General features: G+C 44.6%; 1 protein-coding gene across 3 annotated transcripts in view; it reads left to right on the forward strand.

Annotated features, from left to right (window-relative positions):
- The window catches only part of GOSR2 (golgi SNAP receptor complex member 2), a 28564-nt gene extending 3637 nt beyond the window's left edge, over window positions 1–24927 (forward strand). Inside the window, exons 2-7 of one of the 3 annotated variants that reach the window (XM_077806144.1) lie at window positions 673–737; window positions 6071–6135; window positions 8508–8616; window positions 15937–16069; window positions 20916–21056; window positions 24247–24927. In XM_077806144.1, the coding sequence (XP_077662270.1) occupies window positions 6096–6135; window positions 8508–8616; window positions 15937–16069; window positions 20916–21056; window positions 24247–24408 (585 nt within the window). In that variant the 5' untranslated portion in view covers window positions 673–737; window positions 6071–6095 and the 3' untranslated portion in view covers window positions 24409–24927. The remainder of the gene's footprint in view (window positions 1–672; window positions 738–6070; window positions 6136–8507; window positions 8617–15936; window positions 16070–20915; window positions 21057–24246) is intronic. The other 2 variants (XM_077806143.1, XM_077806145.1) reach the window with 2 other exon arrangements.
- Window positions 24928–26296: the final 1369 nt, after the last annotated feature.

Below are 26296 nucleotides of genomic sequence, written 5' to 3' on the forward strand. Positions count from 1 at the left end.
TGGTTTTAAATGCAAAACATGTTATGATAAACTTACTTTTTTATGCATTTAGCACATTTAAGGTAGTTTTTATTTAACTAATAAAAACAATTATTCGGCCCTTTAGAACAAGATGTTTTAAAGGGGGACTTGAAGAAGCTCTGAGGTTGTGTAGAGTCTTAACTATCTTAGACCAGTTACTATGTCCAGTATCCCTTAGACATAAATGTTCCTATACTCTGAGGCCAGAAGGTGACAGCGTGATCATTTAGTCTGACCTGCATAGCACAGGCTGTAGAGCTTCCCCAGAATCATTCCTGATTGAGCTAGAGCATATGTTTTAGGAAAACGTCCAATCTGTATTTAAAATAGCCAGTGATGGAGAATCCATCACAACTCTAGGTAAATTATTCCAATGATTAATTACCCTCGTTGTTAAATATGCCTTATTTCCAGTCTGAATTTGGCTAGCTTCAACTTCAAGCCATTGGATTGTGTCATATCTTTCTTTGCTAGATTGAAGAGCCCGTGACAAAAGGTTTTGTTCCACATGTGGGTACTTGTACATTGTGATCAAGCCATCCCTTAACCTTCTGGTTTTTAAGCTCAATAGATAGGAGGGGCTGAATCACTATAAGGCATGCTTTCTAATCCTTTAATCATTCTCGTGGTTCTTCTCTGAACCCTCTCCAGTTGGATTGTGGACACCAGAACTGTACACAGTATTCCAGTCGCAGTTGCACCAATGGAATACAGAGGTAGTGTAATCTCCCTGTTCCATTTTACTGCTAATAAATGTCTAATCTGTCTATGGAGGCTAGCTACTAAGACACACTGACCTTTGGCATCATATTAAATGTTCTTCCATATCCCTGAAATAGCTGAACAGTGGTGCTCCTCACTGATTCCATAAGCAAGCTAGGACTTTGGACACTGTTACTGTTACTGTGAGCAACGTTGGAATTTAGGGATGTAAAATAGTGATCTATTAACTGGTAAGCATTAATCTTACTGGTTAACCCAGCCTAACCGTTAACCTGCGGTCCGCCGCAGCAGCCCCAACCCCGGGCCAGCTGGAGCAGCTCCAGCCCCAACCCCAGCCAACCCAAGACTACACGGGCTGTGCCAGCCAGCCGGCCGAAGCAGCAGCAGGCTCCACTGGCCCCCTGCTGGCCAGAGCAGCCCCAGCCCCTCTCTGTTTAATTGGTTAACTGATATTATTTTAATTGTTTAACCAGTTAACTTTTTAAACAATATGGCAGCCTTTGTTTGTCCAATGAGCTTGGATTTTAAAGTTCAAAATTCGAGACAATTCCCTATGAAAAAAGATTCATTAAAAAAAGAAAATGAAGTCTCTGTTTTATTAGATAATTGCAAACTCATAATCAGCTGATTTATTAAGAGTATTCTTAATGTACATCATAGTGGCACATTATAATGGCCTATGGACAGCCTTTTGATGTCCCATAAGAGGCTTCCCTGAGAGTAGTAGCATATCACCATCTGAATTCTTTAGCACAAGTCTTTTACATACATGGTGCTTGCAGCTTGTTGAGGCAGTGGTACAGAATGCTGAATTGGGTGTCTGGGACCTTCAGTGCTAAACGGGAAAAGAGCAAAGTTCTTCTCAAAACATTTGTTGGACCTAAATCAGGCTGAAAGACAATACAAAGAGTATGCAGTGTAGTTGTAGCCATGTCGGTCCCAGGATATTGGAGAGACAAGATAGATGAGGTGTAATATCTTTTATTGGACCAACTTCTGTGTGGCTCAGAAACTTTTCTTTCTCACCAACAGAAGATATTACAAGATATTACCTCACCTACCTTGTGTCTCTAATACAAATAGTAACTCAATAAGGAAGGTTTCAGAGTAGCAGCCGTGTTAGTCTGTATCCGCAAAAAGAAAAGGAGGACTTGTGGCACCTTCGAGTCTAACAAATTTATTTGAGCATAAGCTTTCGTGAACTACAGCTCACTTCATTGGATGCATTCAGTGGAAAATACAGTGGGGAGCTTTTATATACACAGAGAACATGAAACAGTGGGTGTTACCATACACACTATAATAATAGTGATAAGTAAGGTGAGCTATTATCAGCAGGAGAGAAAAAATAAATCTTTTGTAGTGATAATCAAGGTGGGCCATTTCCAACATTTCCCCTTAACCCACCCAGCAATATTGTTAATGTATCCAGCTATACTCTTAGCCCAGCAGAAGAATCTGTCATATCTCATGGCCTCTCCTTCTGCCCCTCCACCCCCATGAACATGGTACACTTCTGTGGTGACCTAGAATCCTATTTTCGACGTCTCCGGCTCAAGGAATATTTCCAACACACCTCTGAACAGCATACTAACCCACAGAGACCTTCCTACCAAGACTACAAAAAGAAGGATTCTGGGTGGACTCCTCCTGAAGGTCGAAACAGCAGACTGGACTTCTACATAGAATGCTTCCGCCGACGTGCACAGGCTGAAATTGTGGAAAAGCAGCATCACTTGCCCCATAACCTCAGCCGTGCAGAACTCAATGCCATCCACAGCCTCAGAAACAACTCTGACATCATAATCAAAAAGGCTGACAAAGGAGGTGCTGTCATCCACATAAATAGGTCGGAATATGAACAAGAGGCTGCTAGGCAGCTTTCCAGCACCACATTCTACAAGCCATTACCCTCTGATCCCGCTGAGGGTTACCAAAAGAAACTCCCTGAAAAAGCACAAGAACAAATCCTCACAGACACACCCCTAGAACTCCGACCTGGGGTATTCTGTTTGCTACCCAAGATCCATAAACCTGGAAATCCTGGATGCCCCATCATCTCAGGCATTGGCACCCTGACAGCAGGATTGTCTCGCTATGTAGACTCCCTCCTCAGGCCTATGCTACCAGCACTCCTAGCTATCTTTGAGACACCACTGTATTCCTGAGGAAACTACAATCCATCAGTGATCTTCCTGTAACACCATCCTGGCCACTATGGATGTAGAAGTTCTCTACACCGACATTCCACACGGACTACAAGCCGTCAGGAACAGTGTCCCCAATAATGTCATGGCAAACCTGGTGGCTGAACTTTGTCCTCACCCATAACTATTTCACATTTGGGGACAATGTATACCTTCAAATCAGCGGCACTGCTAAGGGTACCCGCATGGCCCCACAGTATGCCAACATTTTTATGGCTGGCTGAGAACAACACTTCCTCAGGTCTTGTCCCCTAATGCCCCTACTCTACTTGCGCTACACTGAGGACATCTTCATCATCTGGACCCATAGAAAAGAAACCCTTGAGGAACTCCACCATGATTTCAACAATTTCCATTCCGCCATCAACCTCAGCCTGGACCGGTCCACACAAGAGATCCACTTCCTGGACACTATGGTGCTAATAAGCGATGGTCACATAAACACCACCCTATACCGGAAACCTACTGACCGCTATACTTACCTACATGCCTCCAGCTTTCATTCAGACCACACCACAAGATCCATTGTCTACAGCCAAGCTCTATGATACAACCGCAATTGCTCCAACCCCTCAGACAGAGACAAACACCTACAAGATCTCTATCAAGCTTTCTTACAACTACAGTACCCACCTGCTGAAGTGAAGAAACAGATTGACAGAGCCAGAAAAGTACCCAGAAGTTACCTACTACAGGACAGGCCCAACAAAGAAAATAACAGAACGCCACTAACCATCACCTTCAGCCCCCAACTAAAACCTCTCCAACGCATCATCAAGGATCTACAACCTATCCTGAAGGACGACCCATCACTCTCACAGATCTTGGGAGACAGGCTAGTCCTTGCTTACAGGCAGCCCCCAATCTGAAGCAAATACTCACCAGCAACCACACTCCACACAACAGAACCACTAACCCAGGAACCCATTCTTGCAACAAAGTCCGTTGCCTACTGTGTCCACATATCTATTCAGGGGACACCATCATAGGGCCTAATCACAGCCACACTATCAGAGGCTCAAATAAATTGGTTAGTCTCTAAGGTGCCACAAGTACTCCTTTTCTTTTTATCAGAGGCTCGTTCACCTGCACATCTACCAACGTGATATATGCCATCATGTGCCAGCAATGCCCCTCTGCCATGTACATTGGCCAAACTGGACAGTCTCTATGCAAAAGAATAAATGGACACAAATCAGACACCAAGAATTATAACATTCAAAAACCAGTGGGAGAACGCTTCAGTCTCTCTGGTCACTCGATTACAGACCTAAAAATGGCAATTCTTCAACAAAAAAACTTCAAACACAACGAGAGACTGCTGAATTGGAATTAATTTGCAAACTGGACACCATTAAATTAGGCTTGAATAAAGACTGAGAGTGGTTGTGTCATTACAAGAAGAAAGAAAAGGAGGACTAGTGGCACCTTAGAGACTAACCAATTTATTTGAGCATAAGCTTTCGTGAGCTACAGCTCACTTCATCGGATGCATTCAGTGGAAAAACATTACACAAAGTAAAACTATTTCCCCATGTTTATTTTCCCCCCTACTGTTCCTCACACATTCTTGTCAACTGCTGGAAATGGCCCACCTTGATTATCACTACAAAAGGTTTTGGTTTTTTTCTCTCTCCTGCTGATAATAGCTCACCTTACCTGATCACTCTCATTACAGTGTGTATGGTAACACCCATTGTTTCATGTTCTCTGTGTATATAAAATCTCCCCTCTGTATTTTCCACTGCATGCATCCGATGAAATGAGCTGCAGCTCACGAAAGCTTATGCTCAAATAAATTTGTTTGTCTCTAAGGTGCCACAAGTCCTCCTTTTCTTTTTTCAATAGGGAAGGGCTGGCTAGTCTATTATTCTACTAGTGCTTTAGAAAAATCAGTAATAATATTATTGATCGTAAGTAATGAAGGGGCTAGGCTTGTGTTGCTCCCATTCCCATGTCCACTTGCTGTATGGTCATGTCACCTGAGCTGGCTTTTGGCTGTAGATTTTTGTCAATTTGTTTGATTTCACAGGAACTCAGTATTCAAGATAATCTCTTGTTCCCCCAGATCCAGAGCATTCCCATGAAACCAATAACTGAACGAGGACTAGATCTACCAATTCAATTCTCTGATTGTTTTAGAACACTTTTCAATGTCCATAAATCCACAATCAAGGAAGAAGGTCTTATTGGTTAAAAAAAGACCTGGTTGAGAGAGGAAGTGAAGGAAGCAATGAAAAGAATACATAACAAATGGAAGATAGGGAATGTTGTTAGTAACAAATATAAATCAAGATTGGATGTTTTTCTAAAACATCTCCTCTAGGAAATATTTTGAGGCAGTTCTCTGGCCTGTGTTATACAGGAGGTCAGATGGTCACAATGGGATACTTCCTTAGATTCATAAACTGACTTCCTGTATCACACAGGCCAGAAAACATCCAATCTTGATTTGAAAATTGTTTTCCTCTTGATGGGTACAATCTGGGCTCCATTATGTATGTTTTTCCCAGTGGTGCTGAAGGGCAGAGCAGCAGTTCTCTCCTTTGACAGCTAGAACTTCCCTGTTTTTGCCCTTTTTGACCCTCTGGCCTAATATTCTTAGTCTTTCCAAAACAGGTGGTCTTGTTGGCAGAGCTAGTGGTTCCCACCATACCACTCACATTGTTTGTTTTGTATGTGGTTCTTGACACATACAAGGTAACTGTGTTGGCTCGCTTTATGGAATATATAAAGTGAGTGGGGTCTCTTGTTACTCTATTAACTTTGAGGAAACGTTCGGAATAACCTTTGTCAATTCAATTGGATTTTTACTCTGGTCTTTACCCCTTAAATACTGCAGTGACAGGTACATATTGAGAGGGAACTTTGGTTTCTGGACACTTAAGGTCTTCTTTGTGCCCTCACACTCTTAGGAAAAGCTGTATGGTGTTTGCATTAGAATAATGGAAACCTAGTTCCCTTTCTGAATGGTTACTAGTTCTGAATGTTACGTTACACTATATATTTCTTAGTATTTCAAGTCTGCCACTTGTTTGTGCTAAAAAAAAATATCTTTCCAGATTTAATAGCTGTTGATTGACTCTAATTCCCATTTCTTCCTTCTCTTCCTTTGATAGGCAAGTCCATGAGGTTCAGTCTTACATGGGTCATCTGGAGATCTCCGACAAGCAGTCAGTGCACTGTAAGTTAACAACTAAATAAGGCAACTCAACTGTTGGTGTGATCTAATGCAGTGGTTCTCAAAGCTGGTCTGCCACTTGTTCAGGGAAAGCCCCTGGCGCGCTGGACCGGTTTGTTTACCTGCCGCGTCCGCAGGTTCGGCCGATCATGGCTCCAGGCCAATGGAGGCTGCGGGAAGGGCGGCCAGCACCTCCCTTGGCCCGCACCGCTTCCCGCACCCCCCATTGGCCTGGAGCAGCGAATTAAATTATGTTTGATTTAAATAAGGCCAAGGCTTTCTGAAGGATGGGTCAGAAAAAGACACGAATCCTAGTATTTTTTCAGTTAAGTTATCCTCCAAACAGCAGCTTTCCTATTATGAAAATCCTCATAATGGAGAGTTGATGTTTGGTATGGTTGTGCAGATCTGACGCTGCAAAAATCTGGAACTGAGGATGCCAGATATTTATGTGAATGTGATTGCGTCAAGTTTCAAATTGTTTACATTTTATATTGGATTGTTAATCCTTTGTAATATCTTTTTAAAGTAGTAAGATCTGACACAGGCTGATAGATTGACCCATTGTTCATCTAGTCCAGGAGTGGGGAACCTTTTTTTCTATTGGGGCCATTGACCCACAGAATAAATCAGTCACAGGCCACACACAGCCCCACAGGGCCATGGAAAGAACAGGAATCTTTGCACGGCCCTGAGTATCCTCAGAAGACTTGTAGCTCTCCCAGGTTTTATAGTATCCTATTGATTTTTATAGTTCCACCAGGCTTCCAAAAGGTCAAAGTCCTTATCTGCTGTGAGGCATTGCCTGCTTTCAGTTTTAAGTGGTTCTTGTTTCTGTAAAGAACATTTATAGTTCTTCTTGCTGCCCAGGTGCCTCTTTTTATTAATCTGTGATGTCAGTAGGGTTTCAGAAGTTTGTGTTCTTTTGCTGCCCCTGCTCTAGGTCAGTTGTGTTTTTTGTGTCCGACCCTTTATTAGATTCACAATTAACACTGTCTTTGATGGATGTCTGTCTGACATACGTGCTCCTTGGCCCCTGTCAGCTTTGCTCTGGCTGTTAGTTTAAACCTAAGTCAACACCTTTTTTATTTTATGTGCCACCGTCTGCTTCCATTTTGATTAAAGGAGGGGCCCCGTTCCAAAATGTATAATCTCCTCCTTTCCCCAAAAGCACCCTCTGCCTAAGAAATTGAAACCCCTTTTCTCTACACCATCGTCTCAATCATGCATTGAGATCTGAAGTTCCCTTTGCCTAGCTGAACCTGCATATGAAATTGGAAGCATTTCAGAGAGATCTACCACAGACCCCCTAGACCTAAGCCTTCTCCCTAGTAGTCTCAATTTAAGGAATTAATTCAGAGAAATCCTGTGGCCTGTGTTATACAAGAGGTCAGGTTAGATGATCACATATGTCCCTTCTGGCCTTACAAGCTATAAATTTAGCTGCCAAAACCTCTTCTCTTTTATATCTTCCTAAATCATTGGTACTCTGATGTTGGAGGTGAATTTCCTGACCATTACACTGGTGTTACAGATTTCAAAAATAAAGGTATAGAGTCAATTTCTGCCTCTGCAGGTGAGCGTGTGCAAACATACAAACTTGTACTTGAGAACTTGTTCTCGGGAGAAGTTAGGCAAATTCAGGTGTCTGCTTTTCAGAATTTAATCTGTGTCAGTTTAAAGTTTGTGAAAGAGGGGAAAAATCCAGGGTTTGTTGCTACTTTTTTAAATGATAGTATCATCATTATGCCAGTAATTACATAATTAAATTAGATTGATGTGGGGCCAGGATTTTTGTATTTGTAAAACAGTAAATACACTGCTCCATAAATCCAGTGAGGCATACAGCACACGTTCTTGTGAACTTGAGGAATTCATGAGGATAGTGCTGGTCTTTTGGCTGAAGAGCAGGTCTGGAAACTGAGAGATCTGGGTCTTATTCTCAGCTCTCTCTGTATACTCTTAGGCGAGTCTCCCTCTGAGCCTCCATTTCTGCTTTTGTAAAATGAGATGATAGGTTAATTAACCTATCTTGCAGGAATGATCTGAGTCTTTGAGATCTTTGGCTGGGAAGTGCCACAGAAGTACACATTTTATTGAATAATTGACCCAGGGTTCATTGAGCCAAACATGCAGGTTCATTTTCTTTGTCTTAGTGTGCTCAGTCTGTGTTTAATTTCAGATGTTTTGAGGCTGTGGTATACAATAGAACAGATTTTTAGAAGTGTCTAGGTGTCTAACTCTCCTTGTTTTCAGTGGGAGTTAGGCACCTAAATATCTTTCCAAATCTGGACTAATGTGTCTCCAGTTCCTTAAGACAGTGCATTGTATATTTAGTCTCTTCCAACAACTTGTTTCCTTTTTTTTCCTTACAGTGGTAGAAAATGAGATTCAGGCAAGAATAGACAGAATATTCAGCAACCTGGAACGCCTAGAGATCCTATCTAGCAAAGAACCTGCCAACAAACGACAGAATGCCAAACTGTAAGTGCGTGCTTTCCTTTCCAGAGGATCTCAACTTTGTAATATTGAGCCTTCTTATCTCTATCTTTTAGTTAGTTAGTAACCATTATGCCTCTAGCATTTAGGGCAGCAATGAAGCTACTCCACTGCTGTCTGTTTCTGGCAAGCCTTTCAATGGTTCCCCAGCTGTGCCCCAGGTTTTTCAGCTCAGCTTCCACAGCTCTTCACCATTTTGTTTTCAAGCGGCCTCATTTTCGCTTGCCTTCAGGTGTCTGTCTTATTGCTGTTCTGGTGATGGAATCAGTTTCCATCCAACGTACGTGGCCAATCCGTCTCCAATGCCTTCTGGTAATGATGGTGCTCATATCTACTTGGCTGCATTGTGTGAATAGGTATTGGTTTGAGATTGTTCTGACCCAAAAGATACGGAGGATTTTTCTGAGGCAGGTTGTATGGAATGAAGACAGTTTGGACATGTCATATTTTGTCATTCCCCATCATTCTGCACTATACAGTAGTGTTGAAAGTACGCAGCACTGATAAATCTTGAGTTCGGTTTTGGTGTTTTATTTTAATTATTTCCAGATTACATTTAAGCTTCTAAAGATGTTCCTGGCTTTATTGATTCTGTTTCGGATGTCCTGGCTTGTTCCACCACCCTGGCTGCTGCTGCCCGAGTATGTGAATGTTTCTACATTGGGGAGAATGTGATCCTCTATTCGTACTAGCGATGGTGAGGCACGATTGATTTTCAGTCTGATTTGCTGGCTGAATGTATTGTCTAATAGTTTTTTTTCTTGTATGTGATGTTGGGTATGTGATAGGCTTTTGACAGCATTCATAGGACCAGCCAATAGTGCATTCTGCGGGCATATGGAAACCCTCTCCGTATAATCAACATTGTCAAAAGCTTCTATGCCAACTTTACACGCAGTGTTGATCACAGTGAGCTCAGTTTTGAAGTCAAAACAGGAGTACGTCAGGGGTGTGTCATGTCTGCAATCCTCTTCAACATTGCCATCAACTGGTTAATGTGGCGTACAACAGAAGATGTGTCAAGAGGCATCAGATGGACACCCTTCTCATCCCTTGAAGACCTGGATTTTGCAGATGATCTCTATCTTATAGGTGGTGGAAATTAGGTACAGAGGTGAAGCAACTTGCCCAAGGTCATGCACCAAGTTTATATCAAAGATAGTGATAGAACCTAGGACTCCTGTCTCTGTTCTGTACTCCACACTCCTGTCATGCTTAAAAAGAGCAGTGTTCTTCCATGAGAGATTTAGATGACCTTTGTGGGGTTGGGGAAGAGAATGACTTAATGCTTCGAATTCATATTACTTTATTGCCCAGTTTTCAAACTTAGGCACCAAAGTTTTTGGTCATATTGACATTTAGGTCCCAAACACCTGTTTTAGATACCGTAATACTGACTTATATGCTAGTTTGGCTGGCTGCCCTGTCTTAGGCAACCAAATTTGAAAAGTGTGCTGTCCATATGTCTTAAAGTCTAGATGAGTTTATAAATGGTCAGGAACACTTGTGGGTTCTGCCTTTAGGTCTGTGATCTTATGAAAGAGAAACTTTTTTCCCCACTTAAATCTTTCTCCTCACTCCTTAAGAGTCATGCAACAAATGGTCTTAAGGGAGTCACCATCTTCAGAATGCTGCCCAAATGATATGTTTCAAAACAGGCTGGTTGTTACCTCCCTCTTACTGCTTTGGAATGTTACCCTGAGATCGGTATTTTTCTGAGAGACAACCTGAATGTGGAAGACTTCTGTGAGAGATTCTCCTCCAATTCAGAGGCCTCCTTTCTTACCCGGTTGATTAGGTGGCTTTGCTATGATTTGTGGTCTCTCAGGTTTTTATTTGAAAGAGTAACTCTTGTTCTTAATTTTCTGCTCATATAATGGTAATGAGAAGCATATCTCCTGTCTGATTGTAGTCAGAACTTTACACCTTTCTTTCTGTTCTATGAACTTTGCCACACACTTCACTCCAGTGCTGCTCTTCAACCTGTAGGGAACTTTGAAAACCCTAGCCTTAGGGAAAGGGCTTTAATAAAAGTTAGGCATTTTCAGAACCCTGTTCCATTTCACTAATGGTGAAATGATGCATTTGGATTCATGGGCCAAGAAGTAAACAAGAAAAACTGTTCAATTCCTACCTTCAAAAATCTATCTGAAATTGGGTTTTAAATGCTCGTCTGGAAGCAGTGCGGTCTAGTCAGGGAGCATGCCTGAGACAGCTCAGGGGTCCGGGTCTGATTTGCCACTGACCATGTCTACATCACTTCTCTGTTTTGCTGCACAACTGAGGCCAAGCAGGTATTATAATTCTTGGGTGTTGAGACTTCATTAATTATTCTGTAATGTGCTAGATAAGTACAAAATACTATTTTTAAGCCTGATCATAATGAATTTTTAATACCTATTCACACATTGAAGACCAAGAAAGGTTTCCTGGTTGCCTCCTGTTGCATTATAGTCTCTAAGGTGCCACGAGTACTCCTTTTCTTTTTGTTCTGCTATAGTTAAGGTTGAGAACTCCTTTCTGTTTAAAGGTTGACTCCTAAGTGTTCTAAAATCCACATACTTACTCATAGTGCTCTGAAATTTGGTGTGCCTCACTGAGGAGCAGAGTAGGATTAGTGATCCAAATTTGAGGTGGTTTGAGCAAGAGGTTCCCAAGATACAGCCCCAGGACAAAATAGCATGTCTTAAGGCTGACAGCAACTTCTACCTTTTTGTGTGTGTGTCTATGTGTGTGCAGCCATAGGGATCACACGGCGGTTCTGATTGGGGCTGAAATGGTCTCGGTTGCTTGACATTTACACCTTACACCAGCTGGTGTATGGCACCCACTCCAATACCCAAGAGATTTGCTAGCCAGCCAGGACTTATAGGACCTGGGTGTTGAAGGGGCACGTTACAGCTGTTGAATCTTAGCAACATCCAGGCATGGTAATTTGAACCCACCCCTTGGCAGAAAGCAGAAAATGAAATGTAGCTACACATATGCTGACCTGTGGGAGCCACGGCAGATGTATGTGAAGCTGTGGTTGTCCATGATTTCCCCCAGGGTGAAGTGGCAGGGGTAGGCATGCTGGCCCTGAGGCCATGTAGGATGCTGAGGGTGGGTGTAGGGAGGCGCAGTGCTGCAGTGCGACACGACTGCAATGGCATTCGAGCCCAAGGTTGTTGAACCTGGAGATCCATAAGAATATGCAGCATCTGAGTTTGCTGATGGAGAAGCTCTGTTATGTTATGGTGTATCTCCCTCTCCTTTTCCTGAGCCTGTCTTCTGCCTGGTCTTTCCTTCTCTGTACGGCCTGCCATATTCACCCTCCAAGCCCTCTGTCAAGGTCTGATGCAGCACCGGCTGGAAGAGTCTTGCAGAACATGTCCTCCCACCATCCTTCTTTTTTCTCCTCCTTATCTGAGTCAGTCGTTCCACTTGTGTGAAGAGTCCCCTTCAAGGCTGAAGTGACCACAGCTAGATAAAACACACACAAGGTATAGTCAGGATAGTAGGAATGGAAGATGCAGAAATCCCCCCTTTTCTTGCTCCCCAAAAGTGTAAAACAAGATTAGAATATTGACACTTCTGCTTTGGATCCACTCTCAACTCAAGTTATGGTGAGTATGATCTGCCAGGGGTGTGGGAGCAGATGAGGAAATTGCTCGGTTGCATGAAACTATGAATGTAGGGCAATGGTACTGAATACTGGCACCATGTTCCACAGGCGCTGTGATTTTAGCTGATATCTCACTCCTGAGAGTATCCAAGGTAGAGACAGCACAGCTGCTGCTGGCATCCCGAAGCTGCCTAGGCTTGTATGCCGCTAGTTAGTTTATAGCAATGGTGCCTGCTGAAGTTCTCGCCACCTGGCGTGAGAAAGTGTCCTATCGCGGAAGAAGAAATAAGGTAGCCCTCCCTTGAAACCTTTTGGGAGAGGATTGTAGAGTACCTCCAGAGAAGTTTCATTGAGATCTCTCAGGAGGATTCAAGGGACATCCCCGTGTCCATAAACAAACTGTTCTGCATGGCCCCTGCTGCCAAACTCTGCAGGGGAATGAAAAGCAGTTAGCAACACTCCCTTCCTTTATTGTACCGCTACTTCTGCTGATGTGAGTAAATTAATGAAAAGTTGAAATCTCTGTCCTGTTAATTTGGGGGTAACCACCCTTGCAATGGAAATTTTATTTACAGACTTACCTGACGTTCCTTCCCCTGCACTGGGCTCTCCTGTGCTTGACTGGCTGGACTGCCATGGAGTCAAAAACCGGTGCTGGCTTGCTATACAGCTGGATCCCCTGGTCACCTGTCCCCCACACTCCTCCTCTTCCTTGTTCACCTCCTTGCTGTTCCCAGCAGGGGCCTGTGACTTGAGCTCTTTGGAGAGATCCGTGGTGGTGTGTGAGGTCGTGGTGGGGGTCTCTGCCAAGTATGGCATGCAGCATGTTGTAAAAGTGGCATGTCTATGGCTCTGCACCAATTGATTGTTGGCCTCCCTGGCCTTCTGGTCTGCCTGCCGCAGCTCCTTGGCTTTCACATGGCGCTTCTGCTGCTCTCTGTCATACCCCTTCTCTGGCATCCCCCGAGCAATCTGCTTGTAGATGTTGACGTTTCTACGGCTGGTTTGGAGCTATACTTACTTGCACAGCCTCTTCTCCCTATAGGCCTAAGATGTCCAATATCTTTTGTCTACTCCAGGCAGGCACATGTCTGGATCATGTAGCTGGCATAGTCAGCTGGGCATTTGCACACAACAGTGGACTGCTGCTCAGCTGGACAATCAGGAAAAGGCATTTCAAAAATTCATAGGGGTTTTTAAGTGGGGTGGGGGTGGGGTGTTCCAGTCTCTATGACCCCTGGGCACTGGGGCTCACAATTGTGACCAGAGCAGTCAGTATCAGGCATTGTGGAATAGCTGCTGGAGGACTGTTAGGGTTCACATAAGTAACGCAGTGTCTACGCTTACACTGTGTCAACTTCCATACATCGACTATGGTTTTGCGCCACTCGGGGAGATGACATTACTATGTTAGCGTAACGGGGCACTTACAGCAGTGGGAGACAGATTTCAGTGTAGACATGCATAACTAGATGCAAAACGTATTATTTCAACTTTGTAGTATAGACTAGGCCTCAGTTTTCCCATCTGTACAATGGGGATGATAATGTTTCCCTCCTTACAGTAAAGTTCTTTGAGAACTATAGTAGCATCTCAGCTGCAAACCTACATAACTGCCTCAGTGACCACTAACTTCTACCAACATTTCTCTTTCTGTTTAAAAAAAAAGAAAAAACTAGGAAATTCATTGACAAAATACTTGGATAACGCAAAGTTAAGATTGGCTGCTGGTTTCTCATGCCCTTCCAGAATAAAATAAAGATCTTCTGTTCGATTTCTGCTGCATACAGGGAAGCAAGATTTGGTACGTTTCTCTAAATAAACACCTTGTATCAAAGGAAATACTTGACTCTAACATTGATTTCTCTTCCTAGCTGAAATAACCCACAGGACCCCAAGTTTTGACTAAGTGCTTAGGTTAGAAAGGGGTGACACAGACAACACATGAGAAAAAAAAGAAAGTAGTATCGTCTCTGTAGCGCAGACGGGGAACTAAAGCACAGCGATTTGCTGACCAAAAAAATTAATGCAGATTTAAGGTTGCCTGGTGGTTTCTTGTGCCCTTCAAGACCAGAAAACATAAACTTTTGAAAATCAGGCAATGAAGAGCTAAGGTACATGCCCACACAACCTTAACTCTGCCCCACTGAAACTGGCAGTAGCCACTGGGAATTACCTGCATGTACTCCAGCTGCATTTGCTGTGTTAGGTGTAACTGTATTGAATGGGATTAGCTGGAGCAGCTTGGCAGAGCTCTGTTCCAGATATGAGGCAATCTGGAGGGGCGGTGCCCCTCTGGGTGTGTGTGAGCCCCTCTACCTGACCCCAGAGTGTGTGAGAGCAAAGAAAAGAGGTGCATGTGTACCTTGAGAGATCATGTACACCTCATTACAGGACTGCATTGAGTATAAAACGTTGGGGTCTAAATTAGCTGTTACCACTCAAGAGAGAGATCTTAGAGTCATTGTGGATACTTCTCTGAAAACACCCACTCAATGTCCAGCAGCAGTCAAAAAATCTAACAATGTTGGGAATCATTAAGAAAGGGATAGATAATACTACAGAAAATATATTACCTCTATATAAATCCATCGTATGCCCACATCTTGAATAATGCATGCAGATGTGGTCGCCCCAACTCAAAAAAGATATATTGGAATTGGAAAAGGTTCAGAAAAGGGCAACAAAAATGATTAGGGGTATGGAACAGCTTCTGTATGAAGAGAGGTGAATAAGATTGGGGCTTTTCAGCTTGCAAAAGAGACCACTAAGTGGGGATATGATAGAGGTCTATAAAATCATGACTGCTGTGCAGAAAGTAAATAAGGAAGTGTTATTTACTCCTCATAACACAAGAATTAGGGGTCACCAAATGAAATTAATATGCAGCAGGTTTAAAACAAACAAAAGGAAATATTTCTTCACACAATGCACAGTCAACTTGTGGAACTCTTTGCCAGAGGATGTTGTGAAGGCCAAGAGTATAACAGGGTTCAAAAAAGAACTAGATAAATTCATGGAGGATAGGTCTATCAATGGCTATTAGCCAGGATGGGCAGGGATGGTGTCCTTAGCCTGTTTGCCAGCAGCTGGGAATGGGCGACAGGGGATGGATCACTTGGTGGTTGCCTGTTCTGTTCATTCGCTCTGGGGCACCTGGCATTGGGCACTGTCGGAAGACAGGATACTGGGCTAGATGGACCTTTGGTCTGACCCAGCATGGCCTTTCCTATGAGTGTCAGTAGCAGGGCATGGGATGGTCTTGCTATGGAGATTGTCGGCAGTTAGATGGGAGATGAGTGCAGTCTGTAGTTTTAATGAAGGGTAAGTGAAAGTATCTTGTTAGATGGCATCAAGCGCATAAAAATGAAGAGACTGTAAAGGGCTTGGAATTGTAAAATTTAGCAGTGTGGTGTTTGAGTGTAGAGCAGGTGTAGGCAGCTCCTGTTTAATACAGTGCAAAGGCAGAGTGCAAGTATGTGTTATGAGCATGTTGAAGCATTGCTCAAAGAGGGCAGAGTGTAGGTTGTGTGGGTGTGTAACTTAAGCAGATTGTATTTCCTGGTTTTCACATGTTTGCTGAATTTGATATTCTGGAAGAGCATGAGATACCTCTGGGTAACCTTTACTCTGCATTAACAATGTGTTTTGTCAGTGAATTTTCCTTGAGTTATCATCTTTTTCTCATTGATCCTTTCTAGCCGAGTTGACCAGCTGAAATATGATGTCCAGCACCTGCAGTCAGCACTGAGGAACTTCCAGCATCGCCGTTACAATCGGGAGCAGCAGGAAAAACAGCGAGAGGAGCTCCTGGCACGCACTTTCACGGCTAATGTAAATATCCCTTGAGCTTCCTTTCTATCAAGGTTTGGGGAGGAGATGGAGTGGAGGATACAGGATTAGACCATAAAGCAGGGGTGGGCAAACTACGGCCCATGGGCCGTTTTAATCTGGCCCTCAAGCTCCAGCTGGGGCGCAGGGTCTGGGGCTTGCCGCGCTCCAGCCGAGGAGCAGGGTCGGGGGCCGCTCCATGCTGCTCCTGGAAGCAGTGGCATGGCCCCCCTCTGGCTCCTACACGTAGGGGCAGCCAAGGGGCTCCGCTCTGCACACTGCCCCTGGCCCAAGCGCCACCTCCGCAGCTCCCATTGCTTGGGAACCACAGCCAATGGGAGCTGCAGGGGCGGTGCCTGTGGACGGGGTAGTGTGTAGCAGAGCCCTCTGGCCGCACCTCCACGTAGGAGGCGCAGAAGGGACATGCCACTGCTTCTGGGAGCCGCTTGAGGTAAATGCCACTCAGAGCCTGCACCCCTGAGCCTCTCCCTTCACCCCTGCCCCAGCCCTGATCCCCTTCCCACCCTCTAAAAACCCCTCTATCCTGGAGCATCCTCCTGCACCCCAAACCCCTCATCCCCAGCCCCACCCCAAAGCCCACACCCCCAGCCAGAGCCCTCACACACACACACCCCCGCACCCCACTCCCCAGCCCGGGGCCCCCTCCTGCACCCTGAACTTCTTATTTCTGGCTCCTCCCTGGAGCCTGCACCCCCTCCTGCACCCCAACCCCAATTTTGTGAGCATTCATGGCCCGCCATACAATTTCTATTCCCAGATGTGGCCCTCAGGCCAAAAAGTTTGCCTCCCCCCTGCCATAAAGCATCTGCTGCGAGATGATGCAAATGTTTATGAAAGTAGAAAAAGAAAACACTGGATTTGGATGTAAGGCAACTTTTTAAAAGCAAAGTCAAAACTGTAAAATGGCAAGCACAAAAGAGAGAGAATTTCTCTAGAAAGAACCACCCCTGTTGTGCTTTTTGTAGTGATTCATAGATTCGGTGGCCAAAAGAGATCACTGTGATCTAACCTGACCTCTTGCATAACATGAGCCATAGAGCCTTCCTAAAATAATTCCTGTTTGAACTAGAGCAAATCGTTTAGAAAATCATCAAATCTTGATTTAAAAGTTTCCAGTGATGGAGAATCCACCATAAACCTTGGTAAATTGTTCCAATGATTAATTACCCTCACTGTTAAAAATGTAAAGGTTATTTCCAGTTCAGGAATATGAGAGTTTATGTAAGCACTCCACAACACACATAGGCTTTGAAATGTCCTTTAAGAATAGCATTTGAGCTGCATTCTGGTTGGAAAGTGGTATCATTTAACAGTGTATTTTACTTACCTCAGTGCCAGTGACTGCCAGTTATTTCTCATCTGTCTGGGGTGAGATTGTGCAGTTGGAAGAGTGTTTCTGTGCAGAAGCTTTTCTGATTCAAACAAGAATTAGGTGGAAACAGGCTTAAGTTTGAGTCTGGGGTCCTCTACCTCCCTCTGCCATAAGCATAACTTTCTTGCAAGATGGCAGCTGCCTTTTAGTCTCAAATGCTGCTTTTAAATGTTAAATACAGTTTAGTTCTTAGCTTCTACATGGTGAGAATCTACTACCATGTGAACACACAGAGAAATTCTGCTCTGAACAACAGAGTTAGGTCAAGCTGCCAGATTTCTGTTCCTTCGAGCCAGGACCAGTAACTTTTTTCAGACAAATAAAATACCATTGATTTTTCCTGTCCTCGTTCACTATTGTAAAGGGAGGTCAAGCAAAACAGAGGCCTGAGCTGTTAAATTTTCATGACAGTTGTGCCAAGGCCAAAGTAAATGCACCTCTCGAGGGTTTAGCTTTTTGTTTGGCCACCCCAAAGTTATAGATGGTTGTCCCATTGAAGAATGCCAACTTGAAATGTAGTCTGTTTTTAAAAGTTACAGTTTTGGGTGCTATGACTTCCATTGAGTTCCCCTGCAAATTCTTATATCTTTACAATTGCATTTTCCTAACATTGATTTTTCTCTCCCTGGTTTTGTGAAAAATCCACAGAAGAGGAAGCTGACAATAGAGTGACAGTAACACTACCTGTACAAAGGGCTGTCAGATGCAAAATGTGAACTGGAATATGGAGAGATTGTTTTTCTCTAAACTTTTTCAGTTACATGTTCAGTGAGACTTTTAACAACAAATTTTTAAAAAGAAAGTTCAGGCTATCGCTTTTAAAGCTCTAGCCTGTCCCTTTAATTCACAAATAGATAAAATTCTTGCTTCAGCTGCAGCACTTACCTTTTGGGACTCTAAAGTCCCTGAAAATTCGATAGTTTATGATCTACATAATGATCTGCATTTTCCTGTTACACATAGTATTGTATTTTATGCGGTCGTGTTAAGCAAAACTGTGTGGGATAAGTATATAACCAAACTGAATCAAGCTTTTTAGGATGGAAAATGGGACTCTTGAAAACTATAATATTGTTTGCGACCTTCTGTTTGATTTACAGATATTTAAATTTCATCTTTATCTTAAAGCTTCTACTGCACCATCCTGTAGAAATAACATGATTTTATCGTATTAGCATTATGCTGTTGTCCTAATTAAAGAAGAAAAAATTAGGCTTATGCCCTCTTCTTGATGATTTGTAATGTATAAAGGTGGCCTGAAAAATTTCTTGCATTGGAAATTAAGGTAGTTTTGCTCCGAAGCGTAATGGACTCATGGGATAATGACAATCCATGAGAATGATCACTGAGCAATTTGCAGTTGGACTCTTTCTTCAAAGCCATGAACACTTAATTGAAGTCCAGTGCCTAATAAATGTTTGGTATAAGGGATGCCTTTGCTAGTCAACGGCCCTGCTCTTCAAATAATTTGAACTCCCAAACTCTCTCTCCATTGACTGAAGAGAACCTCAGCTGAAATTAAACCCCCTTTTTCTGGTTGTTGTTTCTTTATAGCCAGAAGAAAAGTGTGGTCAAATGATGAGCATGTTTAAAGCACCCTCAGCACCATATCAGTGTATCACTGTGATAATCATCAGAATCCGCTCTGGACAAGTGTGATGCCACAAGCCTACACAATAAAGCCACAGGGCATTCTCAGGGGTCCATGTTATTATTTAGTTCTTACATGTTACACTTCCCATTAGAGTGAAAAGGGGTGATGCTGTTGCCATTCAGAGTACAAGGAAGCAGCTGGAACAGTCTTCCCATACCCACTTTTTACAGTGCCACAAGGGATGCTGTTTTTAAAACAGGATGGGAGTGCATGATCTCTGTCATGGCTCACTGTCTATTGCCTGGCTTGTTTTTAATCTGCCATATGTCCGGAGAAGATAGGATTCATAGATTTTTTTTTTTTGTATTTGAATGTATTTTTTAGTGTCGGAGGGAACCGTTGTGATCACCTACTCTGACCTTTCCCACAACAGGCCCTAGAATTTCACCAAGTGATTCCTGTGTCAAACCCAGAACTTTATAAATTGGATGTTTCTTGCTAAAAGAGATGTTCTAGCTCACACTTAATCGATGAGTCCTAGAGCAGTGTGTTCCAATTATCGTTGCTGTTAAAAAATTTGCGCCTTTGTTCTAGACCAGGGGTGGGCAAACCTTTTGGCCTGAGGGCCACATCTGGGTACAGAAATTGTATGGCGGGCCATGAATGCTCATGAAATTGGGGTTGGGGTGTGGGAGGGTGTGAGGGCTGTGTCTGGGGGTGCGGGCTCCAGGGTGGGACCAGAAATGAGGAGTTCAGAGTGCAGGAGGGGGCGCTAAGGAGTCTGGCTGGGGGTGTAGGCTCTGGTGTGGGGCTGGGGATGAGGGGTTTGGGGTGTGGGAGGGTGCTCCGGGCTGGGATTGAGGGTTTTGGAGGGCTGGAGGGAGATCAGGGCTGGGGCAGGGGGTTGGGGCACAAGGGGGTGGCTCTGGCGGCGCTTCCCTCAAGCAGCTCCCAGAAGCAGCAGCATGTCCCTCTTCCAGCTCCTACGAGGAGGCACGGCCAAGCGGCTTTGCTATGCGCTGCCCTGTCTACAGGCACCACCCCCGCAGCTCCCATTGGCTGTGGTTCCTGGCCAATGGGAGCTGTGGGGGCAGTGCTTGGGGCAAGGGCAGTGTGTGGAGCCCTGTGGCTGCCTCTATGCATAGGAGCCAGAGTGGGGACATGCTGCTGCTTCCGGGAGCCACTCTGAGCAGTTCCTGATCCTGCGCCGGGGCAGGGCAAGCCCCAGACTCCGCTCCCCAGCAGGAGCTCGAGGGCAAGATTAAAATGGCTGGCAGGCCAGATGCGGCCCACGGCCCGTAGTTTGCCCACCCCTGTTCTAGACTGAGTGTCAGCTTCAGTTTTCAGCGATTACATCTTATGTCTCTCTTTTTTTTTTTTTTTTTTTAAAGAGCCCTCTGCTATCAGAAATCTTTCCCCTGTGGATACTTACGGACCATGATAAAGTGACTCCCTTGACAATCCCCTTTCTGCTGCTTAGTGACACATTCAGTGCTCCATATTGTAGTACTCTACTCTACATGGCCTTAAAGTGGAGGTTTCAAAAGCACCCAGCTTTAGCCTGATTCTGCTCCCTTTTTGGTCAGAGAGCAGAGTTAGACCAACTCTGATCTCTTTGGTCAACCTTTCCCTCAAGCATTGTCAGCTTAGGCTCATCTGAACCAGTTTCCTCTTGTTGATGCCATCCTATCTGTGTAGTTCATTCCCTTAAAAACAAAACAACTTGTCCCAAGATTTCCCCCCCACACCCTGCTCATTTTCTGTCTGTCCATTCTGGATCCAACAGTTGCCTAGGGGTTGGGGGAGGGGGAGCGCGACTCACCAAGCTGGAGAGGTAACCAAGACCCTGCATTTCCCCACAGGACTCTGACACCACCATACCGATCGACGAAACATTACAGTTTAATGAATCCCTCCAGAATGCCCATCGTGGCATGGATGATCTTATTGGCAGTGGGACCAGCATTCTGCATGGGCTGAGGGACCAGAGAATGACGCTAAAGGTGGGGCATCCCTTTTACCAAAAAGACCCCAAGTTTCTTCATTTATGGTGACCAGGCCTAATAGACACCCATTGGTTTGTTTAAACCCAGTACTTCAGGTTCAGAGTGCTGGGCAAGAACAGTCCTGCACTTCAACTGACCTGCAAGTTCAAACCCTTGAAACTTGTTTTAGGCAGTAACAGACAATAACTTGAAACAACTTTTTGAGATAGGATGCCTTAGCAGGACACTAGGAATCAGGACCCCTGGATGCTATTCTGAAGCTGTGCTCTTGAATCGCTATGGGGCGTTGATCAAGTCACTTTCTCTTTTTATCTTGTCTACCCATCTCTAAAATGAGGAAATAATTCATACCTTATAGGTGGATTCTGAGACTAAGGCCTTGTCTTCACCAGAAAAGTTTTGCTGGTTAGGTACAGCAGTAAACCCTTCTAGTATAGATACAGCTTATTTGCCTGTGTAGCTTATACCAGTTCCCTGAGAGACAGAAGCTATACCGGCAAAAACACTTTTATGCCAGTATAAGTGCGTCTACATTATAAGTTATTCTGGCATAGCTATGTTTGGTGGTTTTTTAAAAAAAAAAAAAGACCCCACCCCCGCTAATCAACATAGCTATGCCGGTATATGTTTTAAGTGTAGACCAGGCCTTAATGTCTGGAAAGATCTTTCAGCTACTTATATTAAGGCTGCTGTAAATAATTGTCTTTTTTTTTTGAGATATGTGATAAAGATGCTGTCTCAAAGAGCCAGCACATGTGAACAGTCTATCCCTGTCTGAATTTCTGTATTGAAAGGGGCCATATCTCTTGATGTCCCTTGATCAGTAGGGCATTTTGCCCTTATTTTCAGGCTCTGTTCAAATGTGACAGTCAGCTGCTCAAAGATACAGAATTAACTCTTTCATGGGACATGAGAGAGAATGACCAAGGGAACCTGGACCGGTGCAGAGGATTGGGGGGGGGGGCGCGGCGCGCTCAAATGCATCAGCATGATATTTATGGGTTAACATTTTAAGCTTTTACACTTACAAACTTGTTGTATCATGACAGCTTTCAAAAGTCCTAGCTAAACTTGGGGAGAATTGCTTAACTGCCTCCTTAAATGTTTTGACATTGCTTCCTTTTGGGGGACTGTGTGACTCAAGCTGTCTCCTGTATTACTGTTCACCTCTACATCACTGAGTCACATCCAGCCCAGGTCAGTAAGATCCTAAAATTGTTACTATCTGATGGCTGTGTGGTGCTCGTGGTCTATCCAATTTCCAGGAAACGAGTGTGCACATCACCAAAAACACCATCAGAGTTTGTCATGAATTGGCCCTCTTGCTGGCACTCTGCTCAGATCAACCAAGAACTGAAAGAGCCATGGGGGTAGAGCTCTTCTCACCCTTAGGGACATGTTCTCTCCAGGATTGAGGCATATTGACACAGAAACACTTTGGGAAAGCGTACGTTGCTGCTGGGTATACTGGGCCTTTTCTCTGGCAGACCAGAGGACTCAAAGGGTGTCGGTACTAAACTTTTTTATTAGTCCTGAATTTTTGCACTCTGCGCTGTAAATAAGACTGGTTTCGTGGCCAAACCTTGAAAGTTCCCATCCTGGCTCTGAAGGAGTCTAGCCATAATGTGCTTACCAGCTGAGGAAGTGCCACATCTCAAATTTGCAAAGGGTGAAAGTGCTTGGGAGCAGTTTACATAAATATCTAGTGTCTTTTCATTTGGTCTCAGCCCTTTTCCTCTCTGTGCTGCGGATGGTGGGAAGTGGGTTGGACTCATGAATAGGAGTGGCCCTGGGAACATGGTAGTCTCAGCTAGTGTACCTTCAGCCTTTTCTGGTTGGTCTGACAAGAACGACCACTAATGGGCTCGTTTTTTCCAAGCAAGGCAAAGCTATATACTCCTTTGGGTTCTGCTCCTTCTGTTTTTTCTGATGCAGCAAGGATTCTTTGAAAGAGGCTGAAGTGTTATAGGCTGCTGCAGAGGCAGACAGAAGGTTGAATTTGAAGGTGCAGTGTTCCCAAATTTTAATGTGAGCCCCAAGGGATGGGGAGGAGGAATCTTAGCAGTGTCATCAGCTGGGGAGAAGAAACTAATTTCAACAAATAGGGCAAATACCAGTGCTTCTGTGTACACAAGTGATAATGTTGGTATCTGTTGCAATATGCAGTTCTGTTTGTTACACAGATGATGGGGAGTAGTAATGGTGGCCTGTTCAAACCTGGCTAGATTGGTTACTGTCAGATGGCTGTTTCAGTCTCAGTCCAGTTCAAATCCAAAGTTGCTATCACCATTGTCAGTAATTGTCACCCTTTATTCTCTTGTACACTTCCTCGCCCTTCAGTCCCACCTAACATTGAGTGTCAGAGCATACTGCCACCATGCAATGGTGAAGATCCCCAGTGGGCCAGTTACTAATCCCCCCTGGTTCCAGGGCTCTCCAAGAGTTTAAACTGGTGGCTCCTTCACATAGCTGTGAATATGGGGGTGTGGCGGGTGCAGTTCAGATACCCCCATACCTGCCCCTTTAGAATCATAGAAGATATGGGTTGGAAGAGACCTCAGGAGGTCATCTAGTCCAACCCCCTTTAGCAGCAGGAGGGAGTCCGTGGGACATGCCAGGCGTGGTGCACCAGGTTGCAGGCCCTCTTCTGTCTCCTCCAGATCCTCTTATTGAGATTCTGGGTGCATTTCTCATACACCTTTTCATTTTTACACACCCTGTCAATGGCCCCCACAAGTCTTGAGATGTTGTCAGCCACCTAGCATTGGTCATCCATCAGTCTGGGAGGAAGAAGCTGGATTAGGGAGGTATGTCTGACTGTAAAATCTTGCATGTATTTGTTAGATCATATATCTGGTCTCCACCCAGAAGTTCTCGGACATGGTTCCCTTAACATCTTCTTGGAGCAGTGGACATTGTCTGAGACCCTCAGTGTGGCGTCCCATTCTGGACCTTTGATCTCACTCTTGTTCTTAATTTTTGTGTGTTCTGTCCCAGTTAATTCCCAAGTGTCCTGTTCCCTCTTGAGTGGTGAGAATTGTTGGTCAGTGGGGAGCTCCATCCCCTATGTGGGGATCAAATAGGCAGCCATCTGTCTCCAGAGCTGAAATGTCCTTAACATGAGGTATGAAAAGTGCTGGGACACAAAACTAACGGGTTTGGTTTTTTTACTCCTGGTCACTCTCAGGGCACTCACAAGAAAATCCTAGATGTTGCCAACATGCTGGGCTTATCGAACACAGTGATGCGACTGATTGAGAAGCGGGCTTTCCAGGACAAATACTTCATGATCGGCGGAATGCTCTTGAGCTGCGTGGTCATGTTCCTTGTGGTGCAGTACCTGACGTGAGCTGGTAATTAGAGCCAGAAGAGAGACCCATTTGGATGACGACAGACTGCCCTCCCCAAATGTACTGCCTAGTTCATTGTGACCTTTGGGTTAGTCCTGCTCTGTAAACTGCAGTGTGTGCCAAGTGACACTCAGATGTAATCACATGTGGGCCATGCAGAGGAGAGCAAATGTGGCTGAGGATGCCATAACTGGAAATAGAAGCCCAGCCTTTAATGCGGTTAGCCTGTTGCCTGTATACTGCAGACTCTAGCTACACAGGAGCTAGGTGCAATGAATATTTTTGATCAGCTCTCCTACTAGGAATGGTTGTGATAACCTTTGCTTTTTTATGGGGGAGCGGGGAGTGGAGAGGGGATGGAGGAGATAAGAACTGTAAGGAAAAATGTGATGTGCCTTCCCTGTGCTGGTGGTCGGTCGCTCGCTCGCTCGCTCTCTCTGTTATTTGCCACACGCAGAAGCCTTGTGAGGAAAGTAATAAACCCTACAGGGGCCTGCCCTGCAGAGCATATACTCATGGAGAGGGGTGCAGTGTGAGTTCTGTGGTTCCCAAATGGAAACGGACCCCTCTGCAGAAGTGGGGCATAGCTCTCACAGGAAGGGCACGATCACCGCGGCCGCTGCCAAGTTCCTTTTTTAAGGTAACAACAGTTTTAACCCAGCGTGGCTCTTCCTGCCTCAGGCTCAGTGGCTGCTGCTGCTCCCGTGTTTCTGAGTCTGTTTCCACACCCCCTGCATGTCTTTGAAAGGCCTTTCGCTTTCCCACGCTGACTTCCCAGTGAATGCTGAGTGCTGCAATCCAGAAGCAGAGAAATACCCTTCAGTAGAAAGCTTTTAAATGTCTAGTTTAACCTCCACTTTTCTTCCTCTTCCTACCACTTTTTAGGAACCGCTCTCTCATTCCCTTGCCTTCAGTTGCGGAGTAGGGATGTACCTCGGTAGATTTGTATCTGTAAAAGAAGTTCTGTGCTTCATCCATGTCGTCTCTCTATCAAGTTCAACCTCCAACAACCACAAGACTTTGCTTGCTTGCACAGCCAGTCTGCCCTGGCAAGCTAGTTTCAGTCTCCCTCCCTGTTGGATCTCTGGAAGGAAACCTTTGACAAGGTTTCTGGAAGGAAATTGAAATGCAGCCTGGCGAGTTCCTATGTGGGACTGGTGGGTTTTTAGCATTGGGATAAGAACGGCCAAACTGGTTCAGACCAAGGGTCCATCTAGCCCAGTGTCCTGACTTCCGACAGTGCCAGGTGCCCCAGGAAGAGTGAACAGAACAGGGAATCATCAAGAGATCCATCCCTATTGCCCATTCCCAGCTTCTGGCAAACAGAGGCTAGGGACACCATCCCTGCCCATCCTGGCTAATAACGTGCACCTCACACAACACATCAGAGAGATGGATGGAACTAGAGCAGCAAACCTCAAACTTACAGCCACTGGGGTGGAGGGAAGGGGAAGAGTGCTGTTCCTAAAGCTTTCTGCCCAGAAGTGAAAGGAAATTCCTGTCCCCCAGCCTTGGAGGAAGGGTTATCCTTATATATATATACCCCGGCTGCCTGTCAAAGAACTCTGAAAAGCATCTTTGCATCTGAAGGAGAGTTAGAGGAAACAGCTGACTGAGACATGATGACGATTTAGCCACAGAACTTTACCCAATTTTAAATGTGTGTAGTAAGGAAAGCAGTGTCTCATTGTAACATCACCATTTTTTTCCCGCCAGTTGACAGGTTTCTGTCACAGAATAGTCATCTCCAGAACTTGGGAGGAGTCCACTTTAAACAACCTTCACTGGCGCTTCCCGGACTTCCAGGTCTCTGGTCATCATGCTCTGAGCTGCCATAACGTACACATGGTTTGTGTCTTCCTGGGAACCCATTCAGTTTTCTGTACC

The sequence above is a fragment of the Eretmochelys imbricata genome, chromosome 27 (genome assembly GCF_965152235.1).
Source record: "Eretmochelys imbricata isolate rEreImb1 chromosome 27, rEreImb1.hap1, whole genome shotgun sequence".
Classification (NCBI taxonomy): domain Eukaryota; kingdom Metazoa; phylum Chordata; order Testudines; family Cheloniidae; genus Eretmochelys; species Eretmochelys imbricata.